This window comes from Mobula hypostoma, chromosome 16, assembly GCF_963921235.1.
Source record: "Mobula hypostoma chromosome 16, sMobHyp1.1, whole genome shotgun sequence".
NCBI classification, from domain to species: Eukaryota; Metazoa; Chordata; class Chondrichthyes; order Myliobatiformes; family Myliobatidae; genus Mobula; species Mobula hypostoma.
This window is the reverse complement of record NC_086112.1, coordinates 43,924,754-43,941,467: the sequence shown is the minus strand read 5'-3', so window position 1 is coordinate 43,941,467 and position 16,714 is coordinate 43,924,754. Positions and strand designations below refer to the sequence as shown.

Here is a 16,714-nt window from a genome sequence, read left to right as displayed (position 1 = left end):
ACCCTCCTTGGCAGTACTTTTCAGGCATCTACCACTCTGTTCAGAAAAATGTACCTCAAAAATCCATTTTAAACTCTCGTTCTCACTTTAAAGCTGTGGTCTCTGATACTAATATTTCTAACCCGACCTAAATTTTATCCATTTGCAATATGACTGGAGAACCTGAGTTACAAGGAAATATTGAATAGGTCCTCACATACCACCCCACCAGCCTCCACGACCAGCACATAATTCTCCAGCCACCTCCTACTAGATTCCACCACCGAACACATCTTTACCTCCCCGTGCCCCACCTCCACTTACTGCTTTCTGCAGGAATCAGTCCCTACGTGACTCCCTTGTCCATTCGTCTCTCCCCACTGACCTCCCTCCTGACACTCAACTTTGCAAGCCGAGTAAGTGCTACACCTGCCCCTACACCTCCTCCTTCATTACCATTCAGTGCCCCAAACAGTCCTTCCAGGTAAGGCGACACTTTACCTGTGAGTCTGTTAGGGTCATGTACTGTGTTCGGTGCTCCCAGTGGCCTCCTGTATATTGGTGAGACTCGATGCAGATTGGGAGACCACTTCACCGAGCATCTACGCTCCGTCTGTCAGAAGATGTGGGATCTTCCAGCGGCCACCCATTTTAGAAACATAGAAAACCTATAGCACAATACAGGCCCTTTGGCCCACAATGCTGTGCCGAACATGTACTAACTTTAGCCCTCTACTTTTCTTAGCTCCATGTACCTATCCAGGAGTCTCTTAAAAGACCCTTTCATATCTGCCTCCACCACCGTTGCTGGCAGCCCATTCCACGCACTCACCACTCTGTGCATAAAAAAACTTACCCCTGACGTCTCCTCTGTACCTACTTCCAAGCACCTTAAAACTGTGCCCTCTCGTGTTAGCCATTTAGCTCTGGAGAAAAGGCCTCCGACTATCCATAGGATCAATGCCTCTCATCATCTTATACACCTCCATCGGGTCACCTCTCATCCTCCGTCGTTCCAAGGAAAAAAGGCCAAGTTCACTCAACCTATTCTGATAGAGCATGCTCCCCAATCCAGGCGACATCCTTGTAAATCACCACTGTACCCTTTCTATAGTTACCTCATCCTTCCTGTAGTGAGGTGACCAGAATTGAGCACAGTACTCCCAAGTGGGGTCTGACCGGGGTCCTTTATAGCTGTAACATTACCTCTCAGTTCTTGAACTCAGTCCCATGGTTGATGAAGGCCAATGCACCATATGCCTTCTTAACCACACAGTCAACCTGCGCAGCAGCTTTGAGTGTCCGATGGACTCGGACCCCAAATCCATCTGATCCTCCACTCTGCCAAGAGCCTTACCATTAATACTATATTTTGCCATCATATTTGACCTACCAGAATGAACCACCTCACACTTATCAGGGTTGAACTCCATCTGCCACTTCTCAGCCCAGTTTTGCATCCTATCGATGTCCCGCTGTAACCTCTGACAGCCTTCTACTCTATCCACAACACCCCCAATCTTTGTGTCATCGGCAAATTTACTAACCCATCCCTCCACTTCCTCATCCAGGTCATTTATAAAAATAACGAAGAGAAGGAATCCCAGAACAGTTCCCTGAGGCACACCACTGGTCACCGACCTCAATGCAGAATATGACCCTTCTATAACCGCTGTTTGCTTTCTGTGGGCAAGCCAATTCTGGATCCATGAAGAAAGGTCCCCTTGGATCCCGTGCCTCCTTACTTTCTCAATAAGCATTGCATGGGGTATCTTGTCAAATTCCTTGCTGAGATCCATAAATAGTGGCATGCAAAAGTTTGGGCACCCCGGTCAAAATTTCTGTTACTGTGAATAGCTCTGCGAGTAAAAGATGAACTGATTTCCAAAAGGCATAAAGTTAAAGATGGCACATTTCTTTAATATTCTAAGCAAGAAAACTTTTTTATTTTCATCTTTTGCAGTTTCAAAATAACAAAAAAGGAAAATGGTCGAAAGCAAAAGTTTGGGCACCCTGCATGGCAGTACTTAGTAACACCCCCTTTGGCAAGTATCACAGCTTGTAAATGCTTTCTGTAGCCAGCTAAGAGTCTTTCAATTCTTGTTTGGGGGACTTTCGCCTGTTCTTCCTTGCAAAAGGCTTCTAGTTCTGTGAGATTCTTGGGCCATCTTGCATGCACTGCTCTTTTGAGGTCTATCCACAGATTCTCGATGATGTTTAGGCCAGGGGACTGTGAGGGCCATGGCAAAACCTTCAGCTTGTGCCTCTTGAGGTAGGCCATTGTGGATTTTGAGGTGTGTTTAGGTTCATTATCCTGTTGCAGAAGCCATCCTCTTTTCATCTTCAGCTTTTTTATAGACAGTGTTATGTTTGCTTCCAGAATTTGCTGGTATTTAATTGAATTCATTCTTCCCTCTACCAGTAAATGTTTCCCGTGCCACTGGCTGCAACACAAGCCCAAAGCATAATCGATCCACCACTGTGCTTAACAGTTGGAGAGGTGTTCTTTTCATGAAATTCTGCACCCTTTTTCCTCCAAACATACCTTTGCTCATTGCGGCCATAAATTTCTATTCAAAAGGTTCAAAGGAACATCTAAACAAGCCTGATGCATTTTGGAAACAAGTCCTGTGGACTGATGAAGTTAAGATAGAACATTTTACTGGTAGAGGGAAGAATGAAGTCAATTAAGTACCAGCAAATTCTGGAAGCAAACATCACACCATCTGTGAAAAAGCCAAAGGTGAAAAGAGGATGGCTTCTACAACAGGATAATGATCCTAAACACCCCTCAAAATCCACAATGGACTACCTCAACAGGCGCAAGCTGAAGGTTTTGCCATGACCCTCACAGTCCCCTGACCTAAACATCATCAAGAATATGTGGATAGACCTCAAAGGTCTATGGGGTGTATGGGGTGTCAGGGAGGGGTAGCACCTCTGGTGGGGGAACATGTTGCATCCTTTTCAGGGCGGTTAGTCCACCTTTGGTCCCCACCTGGCACTCAGCTCTCACCTGTGGCTCCCCGTAGCTGTTTGCTTGCAACAGCGGCCACACCCCGGGCAACGGCTTCGACAAGCCGGCTAAACCAGGTGAGGGTAGCCGACGGGACTCAAACCCTCGGTGTGATAAGGAGTTGTCTATCCCAGCATGTGAAGACAGACTCCGGCAGATTGAGCGGACGAGACTTATGGAAGGTCCAACGGTCAAGAAGGCGGTCTCTGCAAGCGTCGTGGAACGTGTAGAGCAGGACAAGACACAGAAGACGTCCTGGTCATCCACTGCCCCTAGTCCCATCTCCAGCCGTCTAGACTCTGTCTTGCCACTGGATCCAGATGGGAATTGGGAAGAGAGAGTGAGGCTGACGCTGTGCAACTCTCCCTCACTTAAATCCAAATCACGCACTAGTTTCGACACCATCATAATGGTGTCGAGGTCCTCATCGACGTCAACGATGGACGAACAACCAACCAACCAGACCTCAAAGAGCAGTGCATGCATGATGGCCCAAGAATCTCACAGAACTAGAACCCTTTTGCAAGGAAGAATGGGCGAAAATCCCTCAAACAAGAATTGAAAGGCTCTTAGCTGGCTACAGAAAGTGTTAACAAGTTGTGATACTTGCCAAAGGGGGTGTTACTAAGTACTGCCATGCAGGGTGCCCAAATTTTTGCTTCGGGCCCTTTTCCTTTTTTGTTATTTTGAAACAGTAAAAGATGGAAATAAAAAAAGTAATCTTGCTTAAAATATTAAAGAAATGTGTCATTTTTAACTTTATGCCTTTTGGAAATTAGTTCATCTTTTACTCGCTTAGCTATTCACAGTAACAAAAATTTTGACTGGGGTGCCCAAACTTTTGCATGCCACTGTACACTACCTCTACTGCTGTACCTTCATCAATGTCTTTAGTCATATCCTCAAAATATTCAATCAGGCTTGTAAGGCAGACCTGCCTTTGACTAAGCCATGCTGATTATTCCTAATCATGTTATGCCTCTCCAAGTGATCTTCTCCATCAATTTACCAACCGCTGAAGTAAGTCTCACTGGTCTATAATTTCCTGGGCTATCTCTACTCCCTTTCTTGAATAAGGGAGCAACATCTGCAACTCTCCAATCCTCTGGAACCTCTCCCATCCCCATTGATATGCAAAGTTCATTGCCAGAGGCTCAGCAATCTTCTCCCTCGCCTCTCACAGTAGCCTGGGGTATATCTCGTCCGGTCCCGGAGACTTATCCAACTTGATGCTTTCCAAAAGCTCCATCACATCCTCTTTCTTAATATCTGTATGCTCAAGCTTTTCAGTCCACTGTAAGTCATCCCTACAATCACCAAGGTCCCTTACCGTAGCGAATACTGAAGCAAAGTATTCATTAAGTACCTCCGCTATCTCCAACGGTTCCATATACACTTTTCCGCTGTTACACTTGATTGGTCCTATTCTCTCACATCTTATCCTCTTGTTCTTCACATACTTGTAGAATGCCTTGGGGTTTTCCTTAATCCTGCCCGCCAAGGCCTTCACATGACCCTCCTGGCTCTCCTACTTTCATTCTTAAGCTTCTTCCTGCTAGCCTTATAATTTTCTAGATCTCTATCATTATCTAGTTTTTTGAATCTTTTGTATGATTTTCTTCTTGGATTAGATTTGCAACAGCCTTTGTACACCACGGTTCCTGTATCCTACCATCCTTCCCGTCTCATTGGAATGTACCTATGTAGAATGCCACACAAATTGAATATTTGCCACATTTCTGCTGTACGTTTCCCTGAGAACATCTGCTCCCAATTTATGCTTCCAAGTTCCTGCCTGATAGCTTCATATTTTCCTTTACTCCAAATAAATGTTTTCCTAAATGTTTGTCTAATAGAGATAGAATTGTGATCACTATCTCCAAAATGCTCTCCCACTGAGAGATCTGACACCTGACCAGGTTCATTTCCCAATATCAGATCAAGTACAGCCTCTCCTCTTGTAGACTTATCTACATAGTGTCAGAATACCTTTCTGAACACACCTAACAAACTCCACTCCATCTAAACCCCTTGCTCTAGGGAGATGCGAATCAATATTGGGGAAATTAAAATCTCCCATCACGACAACCCTGTTATTATTGCACTGTCTTCCTATCTGCTCCTTGACGTTCCTGTTATTATTGGGTGGTCTATATAAAAAAAACACCCAGTGGAGTTATTGAGCCCCTTCCTGTTTCTAACTTCCACCCACCGAGACTCCATAGACAATCCCTCCATGACTTCCTCCTTTTCTGCAGCCGTGACACTATCTCTGATCAGCAGTGCCACGCCCCCACCTCTTTTGCCTCACTCCCTGTCCTTTCTGAAACATCTGAAGCCTGGCATTCTATGTAGCCATTCGTGCCCCTGAGCCATCCAAGTCTCTGTAATGGCCACACCATCATAGCTCCAGGTACTGATCCATGCTGTAAGCTCATCTGCTTTGTTCATGATACTCCTCACATTAAAATAGACACATCTCAAACCATCAGTCTGAGTGCACCCCTTCTCTATCACCTGCCTAACCTCCCTCTCACACTGTCTACAATCTTTTACGATTTGTGAGCCAACTGCCCCTTTCTCCCTCTCTTCCACTTTCCATTCCCCATTCCAATATGCCCATCCATGGCCTCCTCCACTTTTGTGATAAGGCCACACTTAGGGTTGGAGGAAGAACACCTTGTTTGGGTAGCTTCCAACATGATGGCATGAGCATCGATTTCTCAGACTTCCAGTAATGCCTCTGCCCCCCCCACCCTTCATCATCTCTCGTTATCTCCTTGCCTGCCCATCGCCTCCCTCTGGAGCTCCTACTATCCCCCTTTTTTTACATTCTTCTGTGGCCTTCTGTCTCTTTCACCAATCAACTTCCTAGTTCTTTGCTTCATCCCTCCCCCTCCAAATTTCCCCTGCCTTTCTCTCTTCCCTCCCCCAACCGTTCGAATCTACCCCCCAGCTTTTTTTTTCCCAGTCATGCCAAAGGGTTTCGGCCCGAAATGTCGACTGTGCTTTTTCCCATAGATGCTGGCTGGCCTGCTGAGTTCCTCCAGCATTTTGTGTGTGTTGATTGAATAGGTTAGAACTTTAATCCTTGGAACGTAGAAGGTTGAGAGAAGATTTGCTAGAGGTATACAAAATTATGAGGGGTATGGATAGGGTAAATGCAAGCAGTCTTTTTTCCACTGAGTTAGGTGGGACTATAACTGGAGGTCATGGGTTAAGGGTGAAAGGTGACAAAGTTTAAGGGGAACACGGGGGAAACTTCTTTACTCAGAGGGTCATCAGAGTGTGGTACAAGCTGTTAGCACAAATGGTGCATGTGAGCTCGATTTCAGCATTTCAGGGAAGTTTGGATCAGTACATAGATGGGAGGGGTATGGAGGGCTGTGGTCCCAGTGCAGGTCGATGGGAGGTGACAGTTTATTCACTTGGCATTCAAGATGAGGTAGTAAATTGGATTAGACATTAACTTTGTGGGAGCAGCCAGAGAGTGGTGGTAGATGGCTGCCTCTCTGACTGGATGTCTGTGACTAGTGGAGTGCCACAATGATTGGTGCTGGGTGTGTTGTTGGTTGTTAATCTATATTAACGATCTGGATGATAATGTGGTAAACTGGATCAGCAAATTTGTGGACGACAGCAAGGTTGGTGGTTAGTGGACAACAAGGATGGCTTGATGTCAAAGTAGAGTAGATTCGCATTTCTTTTATTCAGAATTCAATTTTTTTTCTACAATGTATATTATGCAAATAAGTTTATTCTTCACACTGGTGTGTTGTCTACAGAATGCTTTTGCCTTCATAATATTTGCAAAGATTTATTTTCGTAATGAAGACAAATACACACCATAAAAATCATATTTTTAGAGGTGGATTAATTTAGAGTAGATGATTGAATAACAATAATTAAATCATTAGAAAAATTTGGTTTATTAATTTTTTAATACAAAATTACAAATTCTCATGCTCCTTCGTGTGGCTAGAAAACAACTTCCGAACCGATAGAATGTGGCAACTGCGAAAGTTGCTGATTTCTTTAAATTTAAGTAAATCTCTGATTTGTTTATTGTTAGCAGAAGGAGCCCAAGCCAACAGAAAATCAAAAGGTTGGAAAACCATCAAATGCATCCCAGTCTCCAAATGAAAATAATGATCACACAAACCATTTGGAAAGTAACACTAATGAACTTGCTGTCTCTACCAAGAATGTATCGGAACATGAAAGTAACAAGCTGCCCTATACAAGTAAGAATTTTTAAACATGTAGTTCAAATACTCCATTGCTCCAGTTAGAGTTGTAACAATAAATATTCATGTTTTCTTATGATTGAAATATGTTGGCTTTAAATATATGGTTTTGAATTAGATTAGATTCAACTTTATTGTCATTGTGCTGAATACAGATACAAAACCGATGAAATGCAGTTAGTATCTAACCAGAAATGCAAAGAATAGTGTTATTTACAAAATAACTGCAAATAAAAAGTAAGTGCTACAGCACACAAATATAAAAGTACTGAGACAGTACAATATGGGTGCAATACTGCTTAGTGCTGTGATGAGAGGTTCAGCAGGGTCACAGCCTCAGGGAAGAAGCTGCTTCTGTGCCTGCTAGTGCAGGAGCGGAGGCTCCTGTAGCGCCTACCGGATGGGAGGAGAGTAAAAAGTCCATGGTTAGGGTGAGATGCATCCCTGATAATGTTTTTTGCCCTTCCCAGGCAGCGTTTATGGTAGATGTTCTTAATGGTGGGCAATTGAGTGACGATAATCCACTGGGCAGTTTTCACCTCACGCTGGAGTGCTTTGTGGTCCGATACGGGACAATTACATAATTATAACATATAGTTACAGCAGTGCAAAGCAATACCATAATTTGATGAAGAACAAACCATGGGCACGGTAAATAAAGTCTCAGAAGTCCCCAAGTTGATCAACTCCCGAGTCCTCGATAGCAGGCAGCAAAAGGGAGAAACTCCCTGCCATAAACTTCCAGGCACCGTCAACTTGCCGATGCCTTGGAAGCAGCCAGCCACAGCCGACACTGAGTCCATCCGTCCGAAAACTTCGAGCTTCCGACCAGCCTCTCTGATACAGCCTCCTGAGCGCCATCCTCTGCCGAGCGCCTTCGACCTCACCCTGGCCGCTGAAACACGCAAAGCCTAGGATTTTGGGGCCTTCTACTCCGGAGATTCCGGTTACCACACAGTAGCAGTGGCAGCGAAGCGGGCATTTCAGAAGTTTTCCAGATGTTCCTCCGCACTCTCATGTCCATCTCCATCAAATCAGAATTGTGCACGGTCCCCTACTTGACAGATAACAGACATCACCACCGAAGTGGCCGCGCGCGCATTGCCATACCATACTGAGATGCAGTTGGTGAGTATGCTCTCAATGGTACAGCGGTAAAAGTCCGTCAGTATCCTGGGACAGAGGTGAGCTTTCTTGATGCTCCACAGGAAATAAAGGCGCTGTTGTGCCTTTTCGATCAGGATGGAAGAGTTCAGGGGCCAGGTGAGATCCTCGGAAATGTGGACACCAAGGAATTTGAAGCTTGATACACGCTCCACTACAGCTCCATTGATGTAGATGGGGACGTGAGTGTGACTCCTGGCATGCCTGAAGTCCACAATGATCTCCCTGGTCTTCTGGGTGTTAAGGGCCCTTCCAACCGGTCAGCTGCTGGACCTTGTCCCTGTTCTTGTCATCCCCTCTGACCAGGCCAACCACCGTGGTGTCGTCTATGAGCTTGATTATGGAGTTAGAACCATGTACAGGAATGCAGTCATAGGTGAAAAGGGAGTACAGGAGAGGGCTCAGCACACAGCCTTGAGGCACGCCAGTGTTCAGGGTGAGAGTGGAGGAGGAGAGGTTGTCTAACTTAACTGATTGGGGTCTGTTAGTCAGAAAGCCCAAGGTCCAATTGCAGAGGGATGAGCTGATACCAAGCTGGCGAAGTTTGGCGATCAGCTTGGAGAGGATCACAGTATTGAATGCTGAACTAAAGTCAGTGAACAGCATTCTGACGTAAGAGTTGGGGCTGCCCAGGTGGGTCAGGGCAGAGTGAAGTGCAGTGGAGATGGTGTCCTCTGTTGACCTGTTGGTGTGATAGGCAAATTGAAGGGGGTCCAGGGTAGTGGGAAGACAGGATTTCAGATGTGAGACAACCAGTCTCTCAAAGCACTTTGCAATGATGGGGGTGAGTGCAACTGGGTGGAAGTCATTCAGGCCCGTGGCAGTGGAATGCTTTGGCACTGGCACGATGGTGGCGATCTTGAAGCTTGTGGGGACAACTGCCTGGGCCAGGGACAGGTTAAAAATGTCCGTGAAGACCCCGACCAACTGCCCTGCACAGACTCTGAGCACATGGCCAGGTATTCCATCCGGACTGGCTGCCTTCCGTACATTCGCCCTGCTCAGGGTGGTGCAAACTTCGGAGGTGGAAAGTGAGAGAGGCAGTTCACCAGGTGGGAGATCCACTTTGAGGGTGACCTCCTTGTTCTCTCGATCAAAGTGAGCGTAGAAGTGATTGAGCTCATCAGGGAGGGAAGCAGAGCTGGAAGGGGGCACAGTACTAGGTGGTTTGAAGTCTGTAATGACCTGTATGCCATGCCACATGGGCCGGGGGTCCGAGGAGTTGAAATGCTCAATTCTCTGTTTGTATATGTGTTTAGCCTGAGAGATTCCCCTCCTCAGGTTGGCCCTGGCTGAGCTGTAAGCCTCCCGGTCTCCAGACCTGAAGGCTGAATCTCTGGCTTTGAGCAGGAGGCAAACTGTCTGACGAAGGGTCTCGGCCTGAAACGTCGACTGCGCCTCTTCCTATAGATGCTGCTTGGCCTGCTGCGTTCACCAGCAACTTTGATGTATGTTTCTCTGTTCATCCATGGTTTCTGACCGGGGAAAACTTTTATTTGTTTTTTGTGATGTCACTCTATCTACACACTTATTGGTGTGCTCAGGGACAGAGTTGGTATATAAATCAGTGTTAATCTGAGAGTTTGTGTGCTGGAATTGGTGCTGAAGAGCAGAGTCAGCACCCTCCAGCCAGATCTTAATAGTCTTCATTGTGGGTTTCACACCTTTAATGACCGGGCTATACTTGGGAAGCAGAAACAATGAAAGATGGTTAGACTGTCCCAGGTGGGGGAGGGTAGTGGCTTTGTAAGCGTCAGCCACATTTGTGTAGACATCATCTAAGGTTTTATTTCCCCTTGTGCATGATACATTTTGGTAAAATCTTGAAAGCACAGTACGTAGGTTACAATGATTAAAGTGCCCAGCGACAATAAAGGCTCCATCTGGATGCAATGTCTGCAGCTTGCTAATAGTGGCACTGAGGTCGTTCATGGCTAGTTTAGCATTAGCATCTGGTGGAACATAAACTACGACAGCAATGATGCATGTAAACTCTCGTGGTTGATAAAAAGGTCTGCACTTAATAATCAGGTATTCCAGATCAGCAGAGCAATAAATGTCAGCAATGGTAGAGTTAGTACACCATGTTCGATTCATGTAGATGCATAAACCACCTGTCTCCTGAATTTGTTTCCCTAACTGTTCGATTAAGTTAAAACAAAATAATGCTTTTCTCTTAAAATAACTGCTGGAAAAAATTGTAAAATATATCTTGTTACAGAAGGTGTGATTCTTCAGTGTCTTTTTGATCCTTTTAGTGCATGGTTGCTATGTTAGGAGACTGGAATCAGTTCTGATATATGTCAACTGATCTGCTAATGAATGGGATTTAATTTTTTTAACTAAAACTAATTCAGTAATTACTCATTTTTTATGTTGCTATTGTTTAACTGATTTTACATCTAGAAATGAGTGTCCCTTTGCCTTATTGCTGTAAATTCACAAATGTCTCAAGTGTTGATCATTGAGTTAACATGAGTCTGTTTTGCAGGTGACGTTAAAGAAGTAACTGGAACTATTGCTGACAATGAAATAAAAAGCAACGTGGATCCAGGTTTAGTATAATTATCCATTTATGGTATAATATTTTGCATAAATTCTGTGTAGAATTCTAAGGAGAAAGAGAGCACCTATTAGTAATGTTATATATGAAGCATGAAGCATGGTAATGCCTTGTATGCTGGTCAGGTCCCACTTTAATCAGATGTACTATTTTTGGTATAAGCTTGGCTTATAGCACTGTTGCATTTAATTTAGAAGGTTGTAGATTCAGATATTTGTGAAATATAGGCTACTATCTTAGTACATACAGAGAAAATACCAAATTCTTACCAATATACACATCATCTGAGGTGTAAATGAGCAAGGAGTTATTCCTTTAGTGATATTGATGATCCCTTCATAATATTTGAGGCAGAACTGTGAATTTCTGATTTGGATAAAAAATACTTTCCTTTATCTATCAAGTTGCAATCATCCATGTATGTTCATGCACCTTGAATACACAAAGATTTTTGATGTGTTGCTTACATAATCTCAATTATGATGCTAAATGATCTCATTAATTATAATGTGTTTTGAAATAATTTGTTAATACAAGATTTGTCTTTTTAAACTTTCTCTTTATTTGTTACAGATAGGCTTGTAAATTGTCCTAATCTGTGAAATATTTATGTCTTTCCGGTGCTACCATGCACTAGGGTTTGTTATCACTTGAGGTATGCCCATCCTGTAACCAAATCCAGATAGATCTATCCAATTTGTGGTTCTGCATGGAATGAAAATGTTACTCTTTTCAATTCTGCCATTCTGAGAAGGAACCATTTATTCTTTTAAATTAATTTTCTTTGAGTAAACATGACAGAATAAACATTAAAGTGTTTATAATGTACACTTAATTAAGTCAAACTATGCACTTTTTAATCCTCTGTTAATCTGTGTGTATTTGAGTAGATCATTTCAATGGGAAAGTGAGTTCTGTGGAAGATCACAGCCTCCATAGAGACAGAATAAGGAAGATGGCAGATGGAATATGTTGTTGGGAAACATGACATCATGCATTTTTATAGCATAAATGAATATTTTCCATATTATGGAAAGTAGTCCATTCAGGGTTCTTGTTCCACTCTTTCATATGATATGAAAAGCCAAGTCTGGATGTAGCAAGCCAATAAGAAAGCAAGTAGTTTGCCTTTGTTGCAAGGGAGTTAGCAGGGGCACTAAAGTAAGGAAATCTTGATATTACAAGACTTTGGTGAGACTTTATTTTGAAGAGGGTGTATTTTCATACATGATTAGAAGATTGCAAGAAATATCACGTTTCGAGGAGGATGGACGCAATAGAAGCTAGAAGAATGTTCCCTGTAGTTGTAAGAATTTATATCTGGAAGGTGTAAGCCTGGGGGTGGGGGGGAGGGGAGGGATTTGAGAGATACAAGATAAAGAGAAATTTCTTTATATAGTGAGTTGATAATCTTTGTAATTCTCTACCACACTAAGTAGTGTTGGTTTGTGCCAAATTCTTTTAATAGGAAGGGTGAGGTTAACCTTTATTTTCTCCAAATGGAGCAAATTAAAAGTGGGCAAGGCAGATTCAGTTGTGATGTTTTATGGCGGGAGTAGGCCTGATCCTTTGAATTATGTTTCTATTACAATTTGATTAATTTCTGGAATGGTATATTTACAACTTATTATGACCAAAGCTGTCCTTGGATTTATGTTATGAATATAAAGATACATATCTTACAATTATAAGATAATTGACATCGTATAAAGAAACTGTCCATTCTATATTTATGAAACACTGAGGATGGATAGGATTATAAATTGATCTATGAAAGAAAGATTGGGCCTGAATGAGAATTGATCTTGTTGAAACGATATTGTTCAAGGGCTTGAAGGGTAGATGCAAGATGTTGTTCCCGTGACTGATGTGTTTGGAACTGAGGGGACAGACTCGAAATGAGGTTGGCCATTCAGGATGGAGATGATATTTCTTCACTCAAGGGGGCTGTGGAGGCTCTGTTTGTGACTACATTCGGAATGGAGATGAATAGCCCATTGGGTATTAAGGGAATTTAAGATTTTGGGAATAGTCCAAGAAAGTGATACTAAGATAAAAGATCAGCCAGATCTTTTCAATAGTGAGTTGTGAGAAAGTGCTGAATGGCCTACGTAGAATAAAATAGAACAGAAGAGTACAGCACAGGAACAGGCTATTTGGCCCACACTGTTGTGCCAAACCAACAAATCAAAATCACTCAAACACTAATCCCTCCTTCCTCCAGCGTGTCCAAATCCCTTCATTTTCTTTACATCTATGTGCCTATCCAAGTGTCTCCTAAAAGCCTCTAATGTATTTGCCTTTACCACCATACCAGGCATCCACAACTCTGAGTACAAAACTTACCCCCACATCCCTCTTGAGCCTACCTCCTGTCTCTTTCAATGCATGCCCTCTGGTATTAGACATTTCAATCCTGGGCAACAGATACTTTCTGTCCAATCTTTGTCTCTCATAATCTTGTAAACCTCTATCAGATCTACCCTCAACTCCGGCACTCCAGAGAAAACAACCCCAGTTTATCCAGCCTCTTGTGAGAGCACATGCCCTCTAAACCAGGTATTATCCTGGTAAAGCTCTTGACACTTGAACTCAATGTTTTGGCTAATAAGAGCAAGAATTCCACAAACCTACTTAACCATCTTATCGACCTGTGTAGCCACTGTCAAGGAGCAATGATCTTGGATCCTGAGATCTCTCTGCTCAGCAACACTGTTAAGGATCATGCCCTTAACAGTGTATTATCTCCTTGCATTCGCCCTGCCAAGGTGCAGAACCTCATATTTATCTGGGTTATACTCCATCTGCCATTTATCTACTCATATCTGCAACTGATCTATATCGTGCTGTATCCTTTGCCAGTTTTCTACACTATCTACAACTCCACTGATCTTGGTATCATCCCCAAATTTACTGACCCACCCAACTACATTTTCATCCAGGTCAATTATATACATTACAAACAACAGAGGTCCCAGCACGGATCCCTGTAGAACAGACTAATTACAGACCTACAGCTTGATTAAGCCACTTCAACTATTACCCTCCGTCTTCTATGCGCATGCCAGTTCTGAACCTAAACAGCCAATTTGCTGTAGACCCCATGCATCCTAATCTCCTGGATTAGCCTCCCGTAAGGGACTTCGTCAAGCGCCTTATGTGGGCAACATCCACTGCTTTAACTTCATCGATCTCTCTCGTCACCTTGCCTAAAATATCAAGGTGGTAAGACATGATCTTCCTCGCACAAAGCCATGCTGGCTCCCCCTAATCAGGCCATGACTTCCAATTGCTCATATATCTTATCCCTAAGAATTTTCTCCAGCAATTTCCCTACAACTGATGTGAGACTCACTAGTTTATAGTTTCCAGGATTTTCCCTTTGTTCACTTCTTAAATAGAAGTACGTTAGCCACTCTCCAGTCCTCCAGGACCTCACTTGTGCCTGGAGAGAACACAAAGATACTGGTCAAGGCCCCAGCAACCTTGTCTCTTGCCTCCTGCCTCCTTCAATAACTTGGCCCATTAGGCTCTGGGGACTTGTCCATCCTAATACTCATTAGGAGACCCAAGACTTCCTCCTCGACCTCTAAATGCCCTAATATATTAATGCATTCAGCACTGATCTCCTAGTTAGAAACATAAAAAACTTAACCTGTGCCGAACATGTCCTTACCTTGGAAATTACCTAGGGTTACCCATATCTCCATATGCTTTTCCTTGGTAAATACTGAAGCAAAGTAATCATTAAATACCTCACTCACATTCTCTACATCCAAGCAAATGTTTCCCCATTGATCCTTGAGTGGTCCCACCCTCTCCCTAGTTACCTTCTTAATCTTGATGTATGTGTAGAATGCCTTGGAATTCACCTTAATCCTACTTGCCAAGGACTTTTCATGGCTCCTCTTGGCTTTCCTAATTCCCTTCTTTAGTTCTTTTCTGGCTTCTTTATACTTCTGATGTGCTACGTTTGGTCCTAACTCCCAATACTTTACATACTTTCCCTTTTTCATCTTGACTAAATTCATCACCAATACGGTTCTCTCATCTTTCTATTCCTGTCCTTCCTTCTAAGAGGAACATACTTTTTCTGTGTGCATTTGATCTTTAAACACTCTCCACATGTCTGATTGGATTTGCTAGAACAAAGATATTCCCAATTAACACTTCTTAGTGCATGCCTAATGCCCTCATAATTTTCCCACCTCCAGTTTAAAACTCTCCCACAAGGACCATACCTATCCTTATAGCTTTCCTGGAAGTTAAGTGTGGTCACTGTTACCTAACTGCTCACCCACTGAAAGGGCAGCCATCTGGCCAGGCACATTACTCTCCTCTCGTTGAACTATCTACATAATGATTTAAGAAACCTTCCCAGATAAACTTAACAAATTCTGCTTCATCAAAACCCCTTGCACTAAAAAGGTCCCAGTTTATATTAGGGAAGTTGAAATCCCCCATGACAACACCCTAACATTCTTACTCATTTCCTTGGTGGCTTTTAGGGGTTCAGTAGTACAGTCCCATCAGTGTGATTGCACCCTTTCTATTCCTGAGTGCCACTCAAATGGACTCACTGTCTAACCCCACCATCATGTCTCTGCTGAGTGCAACTCTGATATTGTCCCTGATTAGTAGTGCAACTCCACTTCCCCTGCTTTTTACCTCCTGTTTTCTGAAACTTGAGAAAACTGGTACATTAATCATCCATTCCTGCCCTGCTCTCAACCAAGTTTCAGTAATAGCTACACCATCGTAGTTCCATGTACTGATCCAAGCTCTAAGTTCATTACCCTTACCCATAATACTCCTAGCATTAAAATATACACACTTTAAACTATCTGAACCATCGTACATATTTTGATTTTGCCTTTCAATACTTTCCTTGACATCTGCCTTTTGGTCCGATTCTTTCCTTACTGATTTGGGGCTCCAGTTCCCAGCCCCTTGCTAAACTAGTTTAAACTCTCCCAAACAGCATTAGCAAACCTGTCGGCTGAGATATTGGTTCCTCTCCAGTTCCGGTATAACTCATCCCTCTTATACAGGTCACACCCTTCCACAGAGAAGGTGCCAATGATCCAGTAACTTGAAACCCTGTCTACCGCTCCATTCATTTGTGCTATCACCCCATTTCTAGCTGCACCAGTCTTTCTACTCCTACTTCTCTTTCTTGGGTTTTAAGTGCAGTTATTATCATTGATGTCACAGTGTTTTGTCTTTCTGATAACTGAACTTCAGAAATTTTAGTTTGCATTTTCTCTTCCTTAAAAATTTAAGGTGGTGAAAATGATCAAGGTCACTTGAACTCAACGAGAGAGAGAAATACAGATAAGATTGATAATGTGAGTAATGTCGAAGACAATAAAAAAAGCCAGTCAACGATTATGATTGGCACGCAAGGTATGTAGCCAAAGTTCTTTTTCTTTAAAAAAATGTGCATCGTATGAAATGTTTTTCCATTCATATATGTATGATTACTGAGTAAATGTTTTCTGCAACCAGTGCTCTACATAAACCTTATTCAAGAACCACAGCAAATGTTCCTGTCATTATTGGCTATTTGTGTTGTTGATCACATTAGGAAAGCACTTGCTGCCTGTAGAAGTTTATTTCGTGTATAAAATAATTGTAACTGTCAGCAGACATCCCAGCCCCGTTACCCTCAGCTTAATTTGCTTTTGTTGCTCTCAATAGACACATTTATAATTTCTGTAAGACCATAAGATATTGGAGTAGAAT

The 16,714-nt window shown here is 43.0% G+C and overlaps 1 protein-coding gene across 3 annotated transcripts in view; it reads left to right on the top strand.

Annotated features, from left to right (window-relative positions):
• LOC134357359 (Golgi membrane protein 1-like) overlaps positions 1 to 16,714 on the top strand; it is a 48,001-nt gene that overhangs the window by 10,553 nt on the left and 20,734 nt on the right. For 2 of the 3 annotated variants that reach the window (XM_063068829.1, XM_063068831.1), the window contains exons 5-7: positions 7,068 to 7,239; positions 10,898 to 10,960; positions 16,253 to 16,375. In XM_063068829.1, coding sequence (XP_062924899.1) covers positions 7,068 to 7,239; positions 10,898 to 10,960; positions 16,253 to 16,375 — 358 coding nt within the window. The remainder of the gene's footprint in view (positions 1 to 7,067; positions 7,240 to 10,897; positions 10,961 to 16,252; positions 16,376 to 16,714) is intronic. The other variant, XM_063068830.1, reaches the window with a different exon arrangement.